Raw genomic sequence first — 18,806 nt, 5'->3', positions numbered from 1 at the left:
GATTGAAATAGTTACTCACATATTTAAGAGATTAACAAAAAATCACATATTCAAATGTGTAAGTGAATTGAATATACTATCCCAAAATTATAATTTTGATATTGGTTGTTCGTTAATTCAAACTCAGTTAGTAATAATATATACTTTTCGCACCAAATTTAACTGAATTAGCAAAAAAAAAAAAAAAAAACTGATGTCATGTTTGGATCTAGTTTTTCTGGGATTAATAACACTGTGCAACATTGAAATGAAATTTCCTAACCCATGCATATATAGGAGATTGAATATTATTCTCACGTTTCGATTTTGTTTAAGTACTAGGCTAGAAATCTATGCAGATTCGTACTTCAAACATAGATATGATAACATAGAAAGATATGATCATTAGCCTGCCAACTACAGTTTAGAACCACTTGGTCTCAGATATTGTTAACGAGAAAAGTAAACAGTATCATGCATTTATGCAACAATAAACAAATTCGTTAATATACCACGTACGTCAGTATATAATTCTAAACTAAGTAATTCTATATGTGTTTCTGATTATTAATCTAAATAAATTGATATGTAGTAATCTTTTTTTTTTGGTTTTAACGAACAGGTTCTTGCTCTTCCTGCTCTCTCCCAATATCCAGTAATTCTCCACCGAAATAACAGGGTAATTATCGAAGTATTGCACATTTGTGCACTTTTCATCTATGCTTACATAATATTTCTTTAGTATACATTATATATTGTGGTGGTCACATGCATATTAAACTGTGGTTTTGAACTTTTATATATATTGATGAGTAATTTATGTACGTTACATGAATATCTTTAAAGCATAATCATATAATTTATTTGTAACTAATGTTATATTTTCAAAATTTTAATTGTCTATATACATACGATCTAATTATAACAGTAATATTTTTCTGTTGTAGAGAATGTTTATGAATCAGAAGCTATATATATCTCGGATGAGGATCATGGTAATCCTATATCTAGCGTATATTCAGAAAATAATTGTGTCCGTGGTCGTGCTGGAGGCCGTGGCCGTGGTCGTGATAATCTTGATCTTGGGGATCCAAGTAGAAACAGTAGCGTCAACCGGAGCTTAAGACAACGTTATCCTGTTTTGGGAAGCCAGGTCTACTTATTGATGATGAAACATATAAAACTTAGTATGATTATTATCTATTAAATTAGATATTAGAATTTGTATATATATATATATATAAATCCATAGAAAGTAGATTTTGGTTTATATATATATATATATATATATATATATATATAGTATTGCTTTTTTTTTGAACAACATAACATATATATAGTATTGCTATGAACCACGAGTATACACCCAACAGAGAGAAAGAAACCAAAACCAACCGCGAACCGCGATGATAGTATAATTTGATTTATTATGAAAATTCTTAAAAGTATGTGTTGATTAGGAAAAAGAAAGTGTTGATACAAAATGTTGTCAGACGACATTACATGTTCATGGTTAGAGCTTCTATATGGAGGACGATATACACAATTTATATTTTGTTTTTCTTTGTAGTAGAACTAGTTATATTTTGTTTTAACATATATAAAATTTAAGGGAGAATTGCCAAGTGTGATTCAAAACTTGGAGTCAAACCCAAAACAATACTCCAACTTGGGTCAAAGGCAAAAGTAACCTAAAAGGCTATTGAAATTACAACTATCCCCTTGTGACCAAACAAGAAAACGAAATTTATTTTACGTTTCTACCCCTCGCAAGTCGTCTGTTTAGACGACTTGAAAATAAGTCGTCCAGACGACTTAACTGAAAGTCGTCTGGACAGTTAGTCTTAAACATAATTTAAAAATTTTGTAAAAAATATTTTGAAAAGTGAAAAATGGGAATTATGTAATTAACATATGTCTTAGGAGGTATAAATTAAGATATAACAAATTTCAATTGTTTTCAGCATAGATGAGTGAAAGTAGTGAGTCATGATATTCTTAAGTTTATGTTTCATCAACATATGTTGTAGTATTATATGTGTTCTTAGGGTTAGATTTTGGAAAGCATTAAAACCATTTTTGAAAATTTTTAAAATTACTTATGCGTGTTCATTTCTGTGTATAGTAAACACTATTTAAGTATAATTTGATTTTATAACGTGGTTAGTTAGTTAATCTAGTCATTTTAGTTTAGGGGTTCATTTTAGGGTCTAGGACGACTTAATATTTTTTCGTCTGTTGTACATTATCAGCCAGAATAAGTCGTCTAAACCGGACCAAACCATAAAGTTTACCAATGTACTTTTAAAGCTAACCGGATTATTTACCCAATATATAAGGTGATTTTTATTTTTTTTGTTTCATTTTTCGCGAAATTCAGAAACCCTAACAGTTCTCTCTCAAAGGCGATTTCGAATTCCCACGATTTCCGAACAAACCATCGTTCTCAACGTCGGCTATCTATCTCACTTCATTCTCACCGTTGTCGCCGCAGCTTCTTCTAACCCTAGCGCCGCCGATTCCTCTAAACCCTAGCGCCGCCGCTTCCACTATTTCCGAACAAACCGTCGCCCTCGCCACCGTGGTCACCAACGTTCTCACCGCCGCTTCCTCTAAACACTAGCGCCGCCGCTTCTTCTAAACCCTAGCGCCGCCGCTTCTTCTCTGTAAACCTTAGCGTCGTTTCTCTGTAAACCCTAACGCCGCTAAGTCATCAATCTCGAGGAAAAGATGAACATAAAACGTTGTCTCTATCAATTTACTCATTCTCACCGTTTCACGTTTATTTTTTCAGATCTATAACCGCAATGACGAGTACTCCAACTCCTTCTGCGACTGGAAGACTTGTAAGTAATTTAAGTCGTCTGGAAAGTCTTCCAACTGGACGACTTAGTAGATGACTTAAATATAAGTCGTCCATTTGGAAGACTTTCCAGACGACTTAATTATAAGTCGTCTACTAAGTCGTCTGGACTTATATTGTTGTCTTTGATTATTTTGCAGACAAAAAGGATGGATATTCCAGAACTCCCCCGTAGGTTATACACATCAGGGGAAGAGCCAGAAGCCCACAATAGCATTTCGTATCATACGGATAACAGCAAGTTGCATACTGCTCTTAGGAAAGCTCTTACTGATGACGAATTTGAAGAGCTCAAGGAGTCGAGTTTGGGAGTTTTCATCAAGTTCAAGGAGCAGGGATTTGGTTGGGCTTCAAGGCTGGTTCACTACATGCTCAGTTTCAAGCTGGACATTAAGAAGAAGTATGAGATGTGGTCTCTCGTTGGTCCAGAACCTTTGAGGTTTTCACTGTTAGAGTTTGAAAACCTCACTGGTCTAAACTGTGAGCACATCGAGGACCTTGAGACACCAAAATGTGACGTTACCCCAGAGATGGTTTCTTTCTGGGGGATGCTGGGAGTTCATCTGGAAGCTGGGCCAACTACTGATCAGATAATAGCAGCACTGAAGAGATGCGGGGATTGGTCCAGGGAAGATCGCAAGCGGCTCGCGTACCTCTCCATCTTCACTGGATTCATTGAAGGGAGAAAGTTTTCAACCGCTACACGATCTACTCTGGCAAGGCTAGTGATGGATTTAGAACGGTTTGAGAATTATCCATGGGGGAGAGTCGCGTTTAAGGTGCTGATGGACTCTTTGTGGAACAAAGAAATTGCTGGCTGTTACACCGTGGATGGGTTTATACAAGTTCTTCAGGTCTGGACGTACACAGCTATGCCGGAATTGGGTGCTAGTATTGGTGGTCCCAGAGCAGACAGTCCGTCTCCACCGATACTGGCTTACGAGGGCAGCAGAGGCCGCAGATCAATGAAAGCTGCTATCTTGAGTCAGGTATTTACTTCAATCCAAAAGACTGCGCAGACGACTTATTATAAGTCGTCTGGAAGGTCGTCCAGCTGGACGACTTATCGGACGACTTATAATAAGTCGTCTGGAAAGTCTTCCCAGCTGGACGACTTATCGGACGACTTAATTAAGTCGTCTGGAAAGTCTTCCATCTGGATGACTTATTAGACGACTTATTATAAGTCGTCTGGAAGGTCTTCCAGCTGGACGACTTAGTAGACGACTTATAATTAAGTCGTCTATTTAGTATTTTTTTTCAAATATCTAACTCGATTCTTCTATTTACTGCAGACCCGCGTGATCAACTTTGTTGAGAAGGACATTAGTGAAATGTGGCCAAAATGGGACTCTGAGGTCGAGGACCTGCCCGCGGAGAACATCATTAAAGTCATGTATGAGCGGAGACCGTGGAAGTGGACCATGGATTGCTGGGAAGTCACTGGTACTAAGGTCAATACAAAACCTAAGGTTGTGACTCCATCGAAGAAGACCAAAGAGATGGTTGTGTTGGAGGAGGAGGAGGAGGAGGAGGAAGACAATCCAAGACCTCGGAAGAAAGCTCGTAAAGAGGCTCCTAAAGTGGCTAGTGAAGAGGCTAGAGAAGAGGCTAGAGGGGTGACCAGAGAGGAGTTGGAAATTATGTTCAAGGGCATAGCTGACTGCATGAAAAAAGGGTTTAATAAGTGCATGAGGGAGTTTAGGAAGTTGTCCGATAGATTGGAAGCTGTGGAGAAGAAGGTTGGTGTCACCAATCAGGCTACCCCTCCACCTCTAACCAATCAGGCTACCACTCAAGATAAACAGCCTACCCCACTTGCCAAAGAAACCGGGGGTAGAAACAAACAGGCTACCCCTCATGCCAATGAAACCGTGGTTAGTAACCAGCCTCCTCCTCATCAAACCAAACAGCAGCCTCCTCCTCCTCAAAAGAAACAACAGCAGCCTCCTCCTCCTCAAAAGAAAGCTCTTTTATTACAGAGATGGTTGTCGGAGGATACAGCAACCGAGGCGAACTCGGTAAATAAGATCTTGCCGGAGGATAAAGCAGATGGTGTCACCTCCAAAGAGATTGTTGCTGTCACTTCCACCGATCACCAACCGAGCCTCGCTTCCACCGATCAACAACCGAGCCTCGCTTCCACCGAGCCAAGCGATCCAGTTTCAGAACCGAGCCTGGTTGTATTGGACAAGCGTGCAAAGAGCAAACGAGCGAAGAAACCTGCTCCCACTGTGAGATCTCCTTATACGGCAGAGAAAAAAAAAGATAAAGTGGCAGCCTATAATCCATTTCCGCCAGTAAACAAAGATAAGTTGAAGGAACTCGCTGATTGGTTGAAAACTGATCCGTAAGTGATTGCTTTACCCATAATAGCTTGATTTAGTCGTCCAAAACTGATTGCTTTTTTGTTTGCAGTCATTATTTAACTAAGACCAAGGACAAACCACGTACATCACCAACAAGGTGGTACCACTTCCTCCGGACAGCCAGAGGATGGCTGGAAGACTGCGTCAGTCTTCTGCACACGATTTAAGTCGTCTACAAAGTCGTCCAAGTAGACTACTTTCCAGACGACTTAAAGATAAATCGTCTGGAAAGTCGTCTACTTGGACGACCACGTAGACGACTTATATTTAAGTCGTCTGGTAACTTCTAACTTGTTATATTTAATATGCAGCATATAGATGCTTGGATTAATGTGCTAAGGCAGAGGTATCAGGAGAACCCACAAGCTTTCAGGAGCGAGCGAATGTGCTTCCTGGATCACAACTTTTCCCAGTCTTGGAGAGAGCAGTATCAGCTCTTCAAAACATCGGAACCTGATCACAAAGGTTTAGGAAGAGTTCTACCTGGTGGGGCGTCGAATTTTTATGACGGATCAATACCTTCATTTTGCCAATCAAACAAGAAGTGGGGGGAGGACATTGATGATATCTATGCGCCAGTGAACTTGGACGACAAGCATTGGGTTGCTATTTGGATATCGATCCCTAAGAGGCACATAGTCGTCTGGGACAGCATACCTTCATCTAGTGTACCAGACGCATGGGATGCGATAATGGAGCCTTTTCTCCTGATGGTCCCTTATCTGCTTGTTGAGTGCGCAGCCACCGACGAAATACGGGTCAAATACGGGTTGGAGCCATACACATATGAGAGACCGCTGAAAGGTGTACCCACGGCCAACAATGGTGATTGTGGCGTGTACGCTGTAAAGTACGTTGAATGTCATGCTCTTGGGGTCTCCTTTGACCCTAAAGACTTTGCTAGGTGCAACGCGAAGAAAATGAGGGATAATATGGCGGTGGATATATGGAAGGAGCTTGTTGATCAGCATCTGAAAGAAAATGTGGATGGTGATAAGTTCGTGGGCATGTATGATTAGATTTGTGTTTGTATTTGAACTTGCCTTTGTATTTGAACATGATTTTTTAACAAGCGAAGTATTTGTATTTCAGCTTGTCTTTGTATAGATTTGTAAATATATAAGTTGTCTGGAAGAAATAAGTCGTCTGGAAGGTTTTCCAACTGGACGACTTACAAATAAGTCGTCTAGAAGGTTTGGACGACTTATTATAAGTCGTCTGGAAGGTTTTCCAACTGAACGACTTACAAATAAGTCGTCTAGAAGGTTTGGACGACTTGAAGGGATAGTAGAAGGTAGTCTAAAAATAAAATACACTTGAAGGGATAGTAGAAGGTCGTCTAAAAATAAAATACACTGGACGACTTAGTAGAAGGTCGTCTAAAAATAAAATACACTGGACGACTAAAAATTTAGTCGTCTGGACGGGTAATCAAGACTGGACGACTTAAATTTAGGTCGTCTGGACAACTAGTCAACTGGTTGTGTACATTGTGGTTTCGTATGGCCAGTTTCCTTGCAGTTTGAGCATCTCCGTGCCCTGTGTTTCTTCCTGGGTTTGTGTCCTCTCATCCTAGATAGCTCCAACCAAGATTGCCATCTTGATTTCTTCGGTCTCCCCCGACCACGCTTTAGTTCTGGAGGAAAGCATTCTCGTTCCTCAATATGTTGTGACACGATAGGATATATATTCTCTGAGTATCCTGCATACAAATAATTCTTTGAGTACAGTGGACATACAAGTGTGGAGATATGCAAACCAGCATGTATTCCAGCAGCTATAGCATGAGAGCAAGGTATTTTCTCCACTCCATAGACACCACAATCACACTTTGCATGTTCCAAATCAACCACACAGTCCATTTTGCCACCTTTGACAAAGAAATGCCATCCATCAATAAAAACAATCTTGCTCCTTTGAGATCATCAACCACAAAATCCCAACGGAAATCTCTCAACAACCATTCTCCATACACTGCATGTAACTGAAAAATCATATGCAAATATTCAAAATAAAACACATTAGTAAACATAGAGAAAATGAAGAAGTTCAATAAACATTGCCGCAGACGACTTAGCATTAAGTCGTCCAGAAGACTTAAAGGTAAGTCGTCTAAAGAGGTCACTTTTGCAATTGAAAATTAAAAGGGACGACTTAATTCTAAGTCGTCCGGCTTTGTTTGTTAAAAAAAAAACTTCAGACGACTTATATATAAGTCTTCTACGAGAAACGGGCTAGTTTTGCATTTGACCGAATCGTGTCAGATCTTTGACTATTTCTGGACGACTTATAATTCAGTCGTCTCTGGGAAAGTTAAAATTTCAATATTTTATGAAAACTTGACGACTTACGTGTAAGTCGTCCTAGGTTAGTTTTGTAATTGAAAAATAAAACTTGAAATTTAACTTTCTCCAGACGACTTAGATGAAAGTCGTCCAGCTAAACGACTTAATTTAAGGTCATCCGGGATAAGCAAGGTTTGACCAGAAAATTGGGAAAAATTATGGACGACTTTGCTTTCCCCGGACGACTTTAAATTAAGTCTTCTGGAGGGACGACTTTATATTAAGTCGTCTGGTTAAAGTTAAATTATGAAGTTTTATTTTTCAATTACAAAACTAACCTAGGACGACTTACACGTAAGTCGTCAAGTTTTCATAAAATATTGAAATTTTAACTTTCCCAGAGACGACTGAATTATAAGTCGTCCAGAAATAGTCAAAGATCTGACACGATTCGGTCAAATGCAAAACTAGCCCGTTTCTCGTAGACGACGTATATATAAGTCGTCTGGAGTGTTTTTTTTAACAAACAAAGCTGGACGACTTAATTTAAGTCGTCCGTTTGACCAGAAGACTCATCAGTAAGTCTTCTACATACAGATGACTTACTAGTAAGTCTTCTACGCGAACAGATCTTGAAAAAAAATTCAAATTCGTACCTTAAACTAGGTGAGATGACTTCGTTTGCACACAGGGTCTTCTCCAACCACCCAGAACCTCAAACGAAAGCAACCGTAAGTCAAAACGAAAGAAATATGGCTCTGTCAACCATAGCCCATATTTTGAATCAAAAGCTTGAGTTTTTTGGATGAATATAGAGAGAAAGTGAAAGAAATGTTGTTTTTAGTTCATAACAATTGAAACAGAGAGAGTGTAAAGAGATTTACGTGCATTAAAGGGCATTAAAAGCTCCAAACAGTTCGTACAAGGTTGTTGCCACTATTCATTGCAGTGGCAATATTGTAAATACTTGAAGAAGATGAGGTTGAGACAGTAAAGAAGCCATTTTCGAAAAGAAAAAAAATGTTAATGTTATTTTCGTAGATAAAATGCAGGTGTGGGGTTAAAATCTCAAAAAAAAAGGAGTCAAAAGAAAAGGTTAGTTTTCTGTTTGACTCCAAGTTTTGAGTCACTTTTGCAAAAAGACCATAATTTAATTGAACATCTATTGGGAGTCATATGTTTTTGAGTCCCCTAGTTTACATTTAAACAGTTTTATTTTATCTTCTGGTTATTGTATTTATGATAAATTCATGACTAAAGTAATGAGTTTTTAAACTAGTATACTTAACTTGCATGCCTGAGTTTACGTGAGCTACTTGCACAGGCAAATCCGCGCATCCGGGGTCAACCATCTTCGACAAACAATATGGTGCGTTACAAACTCAAATCTCTTTTTTAACCATGGATGCATGACCACATATTTATGTAATTCTATACATATTCTTGATAAATAACAAAACACACATGAAATCTATAATCTGTATCAGTTAAACCATGGTTTTTTTTTTGCTAAAATTTGGTCAGTTAAACCATAGTTTGTCTTTCTTTATAGGTTAATAATGATGTAGTCGAAGTTGTTAACTTGGAGAGTTATACAGATGAAGATGGTGAGAACAATAAACAATACTATTTGATTTATAATTGGCAAAGTATGTTCCAGTTGCTGCTGAAAGCCAAAGAAGCTGATTTTTTTTCTCGTTTTTTGAACATCTAGATGCTTTAGTGTATGGAGGGAGGCTTGGAAGATTTACCTTGTTGGAAAAATTCGCAACAGGTTTGTAATAGCAAATTATATATATCTATATACATACATATTAATATTTTGTGTAAGAGATTAAATTTAAGAATAATGTGACATTATTTTCTTTTGGTTTTATAGATGTATGGCGACTGGCGTAAATGGTGTTCTGAATCAAGTTGGTGAAGTTATCTTTTTGGGTATTTATCTGAATGTATTGACAGTGAGATGTTTTTTAATTGACTGCTGCGTTTTAAAGGTTACAAACTATATTAATGCTTTGAGACAAATATTGATACCCATAGCTAAGGATTTTTAAAAAATAATATCATAAATTTGGACAAAAGGTTTGCATTATTTCCCTTATGCCTATGCGCTTGCAAAAATTTCTAAACCAGAATGTAGTAGGCAAAGTTGGGCCAGTTGGCTACTCAGATCTTCCTTTTATAGTGATTCTGACAAATGAGAAAGTACAAAAGAATCATTCGTTTGCCACTTTCTTACTAAACGACAGTATTTTGCCTCTCTCTATTTTGTCTTTTCCCAACTATTCAAGATCTTCACTAGCAATAAATAATGAACACATTTACACACCCCAAGAGCTAAGGAATACAAAAATATTCTTAAAAATCACGACGTCAGACTTTGAATCGGATATCCATTTGACCATACCGTCTGGATACTACAAAGATTAAGTTTCTGTGTACAAGTCCATCACATGTTCTCAAAAAATAAAGTAGGAGAAAAAGGAACTGAATGGTTGGTTGGTGAAGAAAGATGATACGTAGCTTCCGGTTTAGAGCTCCGACGAACCATCCCGGTTCCTCCATCAAAACCGACCACAGCCACCGGTTAATCAGGTTTCCGACGAGATGCTCGTCACCAGATCTCAGCCATTACACGGTTCTTGGTTTGACTCCTTTTGCATCTCAAGCCGAAGTTAAGCGAGCCTTCAAACGTCTTGCTCTTAAGGTAATAATGTCCCAGTTTGTGTCCTATCTCTTATTTTTGTTTCTTCTTTCTTAGGGAGAAATGTTCCAAACTTTTATTCGAATCAATTGAAAAAATAAAAGGATTTAATAAGAGAAATAAATAAATAAACGAGTGATTGCAGTACCATCCAGATGTCCAAAAGGGACAAAAGAAGGATTTCAAGGAGATCATATCAGCTTGCCAGGTTAATTTTCTTGTTCTCTTTCTGATTTCTTGATTTTCTTTTTTAAATTTAAATTAATGGGTTATTAAATATCAAGAAAGAAACCCTTGCTTTTGACCTGTTTGTGTGTGTGTGATTTACTGGTACTTGTTCTCTTTTCATAGTATGACTTAATTATGTGATGTTAATGGTATTTAGACACTAATATGGAATTGAGAGCTTAGTATACTCAATATAACAGCCACAAACTCACAATGCCTTTTGTATCCGTCACATTTCAGTGTTTGATGCAAAAGTTTGAGAATCAAGAAGAAGAAGAAGTAGAGGAGCTAACAGAATTGGATGAAACCGACGAGTGGGAGGAATGGATGGGCTTCGAAGGTGGGATACCATCATGCGTGTACACTTCTTTTTAGAGAAAATATCAACGTGTACTGGTTACACCAAAATAGAGGTAGAGTCAGATAAACCAAGATTTTGATTGAACTGTCACCGGAGAAAAGATATAATATGGAATTGAAATGTTTGAATTTTTAAAAAATATTAGTTGTTTTTATGATAATAAATTATGGTGTAAACATAAAATTTACTTTTTATGGCAGGTTTAATTTGTTGGCCACCATGTTTCGTGACTCGAGTATAATTTATCGATTAGTCACTTATTTAAATTTTATTTTAACTTAAATTGTTTGAAATAAATATTACTTTATGCGTTATCACATGTGATATATATATATTTTTTGCTAGAACAGAATAACTCTCACAGATTAATTAAGTGTGATTGAAAGTCCTTCTAGTTCTTGAATAGCTTTTATTGAGTAAAAACAGATTTTCACCAGGTTACGTCAGTACAACCCAACCAAGATAAAAATAGTTACTCTGGTGTAAAGTATTGTCTTTTGTGGCTTTCTGAAATATACTTTTCCCTTATTTTCTTTTTCCTTCATTTTCTCCATTTTTCTATTATTCTTTGTTGAGCTACTTTTACCAGTCACACTCTAAAATTGGATCTTGGATCATATGATGAGAGACCAAACTATAAATAAGATTAGAATTTAGACCATAATTCAAAATTTAGTTCTCGCAATTCTAGAATCATGTTTCCATTAGCCTCTCTACGAAGGTTTAAAAATACAGATCCGGATCCGGATATCCAAACTTAAAAATCAAGTTATCCGGATTCGGTTTTGACGGATCCGAGATTTTACTATCCGGATCCGGATTTAGGCGCCTCAGATATCCTATTTTCGGAGTGGATCTCGGATCGAATCCGGATCCCAGATAATAATTTTAGGCCTACACATACGTATATAAGCTCATGAAATCAAACCGTATGGTCTTTGTTTTACACACCAAAGATAGAATCATCGGAGAAAGAAACCCTAATGGAACTGAAAGGCGACGGTGTCGTGAGGAACAAGAATCTTAAGGCGAAGAAGAAAACTAAAGAGCAAGCAACTTTAAAAAACATGATGGATCATTGCGACGGTGCGGCGAAGAATAAGAACCTGAAGGCGGATGAAACCGAAAAGCCGATAGTAGTCTCTTTGGAAGAAGCTGTGGCAAAGATGGAACCTTCACATCTTGCGGGCTTCCTCAACTTTAGGAGTGTGCCAAACCTGGATCTACTGATATTTTACTTTTACTTTGAGTTTGCATTTGACCAAGTATCATGGACATGGGTGAAGATGTTCAAGGAGTCTCCTTTGTCCACTCTCATCAATGTGATCCCAATAAAAAAGTCTGTTTTAGATTATTCTTAGAAGCTGATCATCTAATCTCTTACAGGTTCCGCTATCTCATATTTCTAAGCCTCTCTACGAAGTATCAGTCGACTGGATCAAACAACATCCAATTAAGGGTTTTTCGCATATCGTATCGTGGACGTGTGATCCTATTGTCAAAAATTTGGCTTCAGGTGGTGACAATGCTCTAGTATCTTATTGGCCCAAATCTCATGTGATAAAACAGCTTTAATGCCAGGTGTGTGTGTGGTGATTCTAAGTTACATCTGCTCAAGGACGACCCTGAAATTTTGGGGCTGCATGCAGTTTAGTAAAGATTTTAATAAAAAAAATTATACAAATTTATGGATCTATGTCTATATAATTTTCATACACAGATGTTTCATTTGAATTTTCCCAGGACCGGCCATGCCTCTTCTTCACTTACTCTGTTTTATGTTTGATTAGGAGGCACATTTTGTTGTATTGGCTATGGTATTGCGTGCTAGACCTGATTCTTTGATTGAGGTTTTTCCCTCACTGAGGGATAAACACATGTATCAAGGACCCAACAAGCACTGAGGGATAAACACATGTATCAAGGACCCAACAAGCTTCCCCTTATAGTTTGGGTGGTGGCTCAGGTTCGTGTCCCTTCTTTCTTTCCCAACCAATGTTTGTGTTTTCTAAACTGTTAAATATGTGGATGGACATGCCGCTCGAGGTGATCAACATGGATATTAGCCAACATTAAAATTCATAAGTTTAATTGGTCTACTTCCAAGATACACTGATTTAACAAGATACACTGATTTAACAAGTGGTATTAATATGTATATTAGCCAACATTAATAAAGAACTCTTCTTATCATGTATCAAAATGGATGAGTAATGCAAATAAGAAAATGATACATTATAATTGTGAGATATAAATCAATAGTAAATAATTACTCGTAAATAAAACAAAAATGACATTGCTGTGATATATAATTTCTTTTCACAAAATAGGTGATGAGATAACGAGTTTTTTTGAAGCTTTTCTGCTATGGTAAATGTTGCATGGTTTCTTATTAGACAATAGAAAATATGGATTGAACTATTCTTGTACTGGAGCGTAAATAAAGAAATGAACATTGATGATTTACAACATATTATTCTCAAATAGCTTCCATGAATGCATTACAAACAATTTTCAGCACTATCAATATGAAGTTACAAATTGTTTATCATGATTTGCTATTTTCGGTTGTTTTTTACTCTTTGTCAATTTTTCTTTCATTTATACCAATTCTTCAATAGTAGTAAAGTATTGATAAATTTAAACTAAAAATAAGTACTTCACTTGAACCGCTAACACATATTGTTGTTGCAATGATTGTAACAAATAGAACATGAGGAAGAAATATGATGAAATATATATTCACATTTGCATTGATCATATCTGGAGAATAAAGTAACTTGTAACAAACGAAGAAGCCTTAAATCTTTGCCCTCTCTTTTCTCCAAATATATTTGTAATGTGGTATAAGCCAAATAAGCTACTTGTATAAATAATAAAAATTGGCTTACTCAGTAAATATATATGAACTTATCTTATTAGTTCATAAGTTATAATTTTTAATGACAAAATAGATAATGCTAATTTCATTATTGTAATAGATTTATGGTTATATATATAATGATAAACCTAATTATTCAAGATTTTCCCAGATGTAAATGGCCACATTTACTAGTATCAAATCCATTGAAAAGTTTGAAGATGGAAAGACAAGCATTCAAGAACCAATCTCAGGTTACAAACTTTAGCATATCGGTCTCTCAGATATCAAATCAGTGTATCTTGGAAGTAGACCAATTAAACTTATGAATTTTTAGCATATCGATCTCTCATCAAATTAATGGAATACAGATTTAATTAAAAATAAAAATAATAGGCAATAGTTAAAATAAACCGTAAACTTTAACTATATAACAAAGCAAAAATTCCATCCATAAAAAAAGATATAGTTAAATTAGCAGTTTTTAGAATATAAATTTTCCATTTATTTTGATAAAGCTTTTGCTATATGTGTATATATATATATATATGTATGCTCATATAAAAATAAGATCATCAATCAATAAAGAGCTTTTCCAGAATTTCTTATCTTAAGTTTATTTCTTTCTTTTTTTTTTGCTACAAAGTTCAGTTATGCCGTTTATTTCTTTTTTTTATTGGGCCAAAGATAATATTCTTGATTCAGCAAAAAAAGAAAGAAATAAATAAACTCTTTGGCCCACTAAGAAAGAAAATCTCTAATCCTAAAAATTTAATCGGCTTTGACAATATATATCACTGTTGTGAAAAGTCAGAAAAAAAAGGAAAAAAAAACGCGGTATATGTTGATAATATAAAAAATATGGGGTCTGCTGCACTATTTGCACAGTAAATTTTTTTTCTATATACGATCGATTTTGATCATTTGTAATACATCCTTCACCCTTCTCTTCTCTCTACAATAAACTCTTTCTATTAGTATTATAAATTCTACGGGTATAAATTTTGCCCCTATTTAAATACCCGCGATACAATAAAATTTCAGTTCTTTTCATAACACGTTATCAGCACGATCACTCTGCAATTCGAAATGGATCAAAATGCTAATGGAGCAAAATCCAAGAAACGGATTCGAGAAATATGTATACCAGATAGTGGAACAACGCACACTATTCTGAGGCAAAAGAGATATTTCTCTGATATAAAACCGACAAGAATTGTCGTCAATACAATATCAGGTCCTGCAGACGTGATTGAAGGAAATGGTAAAGCAAACTTTACATTGCCAAATGGAACAAAAATTTCCATAAATAATGCAATATATGCTCCAAATTCCAGAAAAAATTTGTTGAGTTTTAAAGACATATATCGTCAAGGATATGATACTCAGTCTGTAACTGAAAATGGAAAGAAGTGTATATATATAACTTCTGATAAATTTGGCAAAAGACACCTATTGGAAAAGTTTCCAGAACTTCCTTCGGGATTACACCATACTTATATCAATGCAATCGAATCAAATTTTATGGTAAAACAAAATCCAGAAGATTTTAATTTATGGCATGATCGCCTCGGTCACCCGGGCACCACAATGATGCGTAGAATCATAGAGAGCTCACATAGTCATTCACTGAAAATCCAGGAGATTTCTCAAGGGAATAAAATGACATGTGTTGCATGTTCTCTAGGAAAATTGATCGTAAGGCCATCGCCAACCAAAATTGATAAAGAATCGCCAAAATTCCTTGAAAGAATTCAAGGAGATATATGTGGACCGATACATCCACCATGTGGACCATTCCACTATTTTATGGTATTAATTGACGCATCCAGTAGATGGTCACACGTTTGTCTATTATCATCTCGAAACATGGCATTTGCGAGATTTCTAACTCAGATAATCAAACTGCGGACACAGTTCCCTGATTATAATATTAAAAAAGTTAGATTAGACAACGCTGGTGAATTCACATCCCAAGCATTCAATGATTATTGTATGGTAACGGGAATTGAAGTTGAACATTCTGTGGCTCATGTTCATACGCAAAATGGTTTGGCTGAATCTTTAATTAAGCGTCTGCAACTGATTGCAAGACCATTGATCATGAGATCAAAACTTCCAACCTCTGTATGGGGACATGCTATTTTGCACGCAGAAAAACTCATTCGAATCAGACCGAGTGCATACCACAAGTATTCCCCACTACAATTAGCGTTTGGTCGAGAACCAAATATTTCCCATTTAAGAATCTTTGGTTGTGCAGTATATGTGCCTGTAGCACCACCACAACGAACAAAGATGGGACCACAAAGAAGGTTGGAAATATATGTTGGTTGTGACTCTCCATCAATTATAAGATACCTAGAACCACAGACTGGTGACGTCTTTACAGCACGTTTTGCTGATTGTCATTTTGACGAAAATGTATTTCCAGTTCTAGGGGGAGAAAACAAAAATGTTGGAAGTGATATAAAATGGAGTGTACCATCATTGTTATATCTTGATCCTCCTACTAAAGAGACAGAACTAGAAGTTCGACGAATTATGCATTTACAGAGTATAGCTAACCAGCTACCTGATGCATTTGCAGATACCAAGACGGTAACTAAATCTCATATACCAGCTGCAAATGCTCCTGCTCGTATCAAAATGCCAAATGAACAAGAAAAGGAGGATGACACACGAGAGCTAAAAACACGCCTGAAGCGTGGTAGACCTGTTGGTTCTAAGGATAAGAATCCTAGGAAACAGAAGAAAGCTGAAATATATGATGCACCCAAAATAGCAGAAAATATTTTGGAGGAAATAAATGATAAGGACTCTGATGAATCAGAGCATCATGAATCGAAAGATAATCATGAGATTTCTATTAATTACATCCATAATAAAAAGATATGGAAAATGAATGAAAATGATGACATTGGTGATGTTTTCTCATATCTTATGTCAAATGAGGTAAATGAAGATACCGATGATCCAGAACCGAAATCCATATATGAATGTCAAAAGAGACATGATTGGAATAAATGGAAAGAAGCAATACAAATCGAACTTGATTCGCTTAACAAACGAAAAGTGTTTGGATCTATTGTACTCACACCTGAAAATGTGAGACCAGTTGGGTACAGATGGATTTTCGTTCGAAAACGAAATGAGAAAAATAAGATTACAAGGTATAAAGCTCGCCTTGTAGCCCAAGGATTTTCTCAAAGACCTGGTATTGATTATGAGGAAACATATTCTCCTGTAATGGATGCGATCACATTTAGATTCCTGATGAGTCTAGCCGCTGATAAAAATCTTGAGATGCGTCTCATGGATGTTGTTACAGCTTATCTATACGGATCATTAGATACTGATATCTACATGAAAATCCCTGATGGATTTAAAATGCCAGAAGCATTAAGTTCCAAACCTAAAGAGTTATGTGCAATAAAATTGCAAAGATCATTATATGGGTTAAAACAATCTGGACGTATGTGGTACAATCGTCTCAGTGAACATTTAACAAAAAAAGGATATGTGAATGATCCTATATGCCCATGTGTTTTCATCAAGAAAACAACATCCGGATTTGTGATAATCGCGGTATATGTTGATGATCTAAATATTATTGGAACTCAGAAGGAAATACAAAAGGCATCAGAATATCTAAAAGGAGAATCTGAGATGAAAGATCTCGGAAAGACACAGTATTGTCTTGGCCTTCAAATAGAACATTTTCAAAATGGTATATTTGTACATCAATCTACATACACCAAAAGAGTGTTGAAACGCTTTAATATGGATAAATCTAATCCCCTTAGTACTCCGATGGTCGTCAGATCACTTACATTGAAAGTGATCCATTTCGACCACCTGAGGAAAAAGAAGAGATACTTGGTCCGGAAGTACCATATCTAAGTGCAATTGGAGCGTTGATGTACCTTGCAAATTGTACACGGCCTGATATATCATTCGCTGTTAATCTTCTAGCAAGATTTAGCTCATCTCCAACACGAAGACATTGGAATGGAATTAAACATGTCTTTCGTTACCTACAAGGGACTATTGATTTAGGCTTATTTTACCCCAAAGATTCAAATGGTCAAATGGTTGGTTTTGCAGATGCAGGATATCTTTCAGATCCACACAAAGCCCGATCGCAAACAGGATATGTTTTTACGATCGGAGGCACTGCTATATCTTGGCGTTCTCAGAAACAAACGCTTGTGGCTACCTCTTCAAATCATGCTAAGATCATTGCACTCCATGAAGCAAGTAGAGAATGTGTTTGGCTAAGATCAATAAGCCGACACATCTGTTCAAGCAGTAAAATTGACGAAAATATAGAGCCAACTATTCTATATGAAGATAATGCAGCATGTGTTGCTCAAACAAAGGACGGATATATCAAAAGCGATAGAACGAAGCATATTCATCCGAAGTTCTTCTCATACACTCAAGAGCTCGTGAAGAAGAAAGAGATTGAAGTAAGATATGTCCAATCATGCGACAATGCAGCTGACCTCTTCACAAAATCACTTCCGACTTCGGTGCTCAGAAAACATGTCCATAACATTGGAATGCGTCATCAGAAGGATATATGACTGCTCATTCGAGGGTGAGCTTACGTAGTTGTACTATTTTACCTTACTATGGTTTTTCCCATTGGGTTTTCCTATAAAGGTTTTTAACGAGGCAACAAAGACGTTAAGCGAGAGTGGATAGTGACACCGGTCCCCAAGGGGGAGTGTTGTGAAAAGTCAGAAAAAGAAACGCCGTATATGTTGATAATATAAAAGATGTGGGGTCCACTGCACTATTTGCACAGTAAATTTCTTTTCTATATATACGATCGATTTCGATCAATTGTAATACATCCTTCACCCTTCTCTTCTCTCTACAATAAACTCTTTCTATTAGTATTATAAATTTTACGGATAAATTTTGCCCCTATTTAAATACCCGCGATACAATAAAATTTCACTTCTTTTCGTAACAATCGCCAAATTTTATCTCCTCGATAATATCATCGATGAGATCAATGAGGATATTATCTTTGGCCCAATAAGTCCATTTCCAAGCTTGACCGGACCTTATTATGTTGAGGCCCACATATGTATTGTCAAAGCCGATTAAAATTTTAGGATTAGAAATTTTATAGTGTTCAAA

At 36.4% G+C, this 18,806-nt stretch overlaps 1 protein-coding gene across 2 annotated transcripts; it reads left to right on the top strand.

Moving 5' to 3' along the window:
* Positions 1 to 9,821: 9,821 nt before the first annotated feature.
* LOC106374823 (chaperone protein dnaJ 8, chloroplastic) lies at positions 9,822 to 11,304 on the top strand. Of its 2 annotated transcripts, XM_022705254.2 has the most exons (4): positions 9,822 to 10,206; positions 10,349 to 10,411; positions 10,672 to 10,844; positions 10,993 to 11,304. In XM_022705254.2, the coding sequence occupies exons 1-3, from the start codon at positions 10,012 to 10,014 to the stop codon at positions 10,804 to 10,806; spliced, it is 393 nt and encodes a 130-aa protein (XP_022560975.1). In that variant the 5' UTR covers positions 9,822 to 10,011; the 3' UTR covers positions 10,807 to 10,844; positions 10,993 to 11,304. The 2 variants fall into 2 exon arrangements, with proteins under 2 accessions (XP_022560975.1, XP_013670218.1); XM_013814764.3 differs by lacking the exon at positions 10,993 to 11,304 and having other exon boundaries at positions 9,823 to 10,206; positions 10,672 to 10,984.
* The last annotated feature ends 7,502 nt before the right edge of the window (positions 11,305 to 18,806 follow it).

This window comes from Brassica napus, chromosome C6, assembly GCF_020379485.1.
Source record: "Brassica napus cultivar Da-Ae chromosome C6, Da-Ae, whole genome shotgun sequence".
Classification (NCBI taxonomy): domain Eukaryota; kingdom Viridiplantae; phylum Streptophyta; class Magnoliopsida; order Brassicales; family Brassicaceae; genus Brassica; species Brassica napus.
The sequence above is the reverse complement of the archived record's forward strand: the minus strand, read 5'-3'. Positions and strand labels throughout refer to the sequence as shown.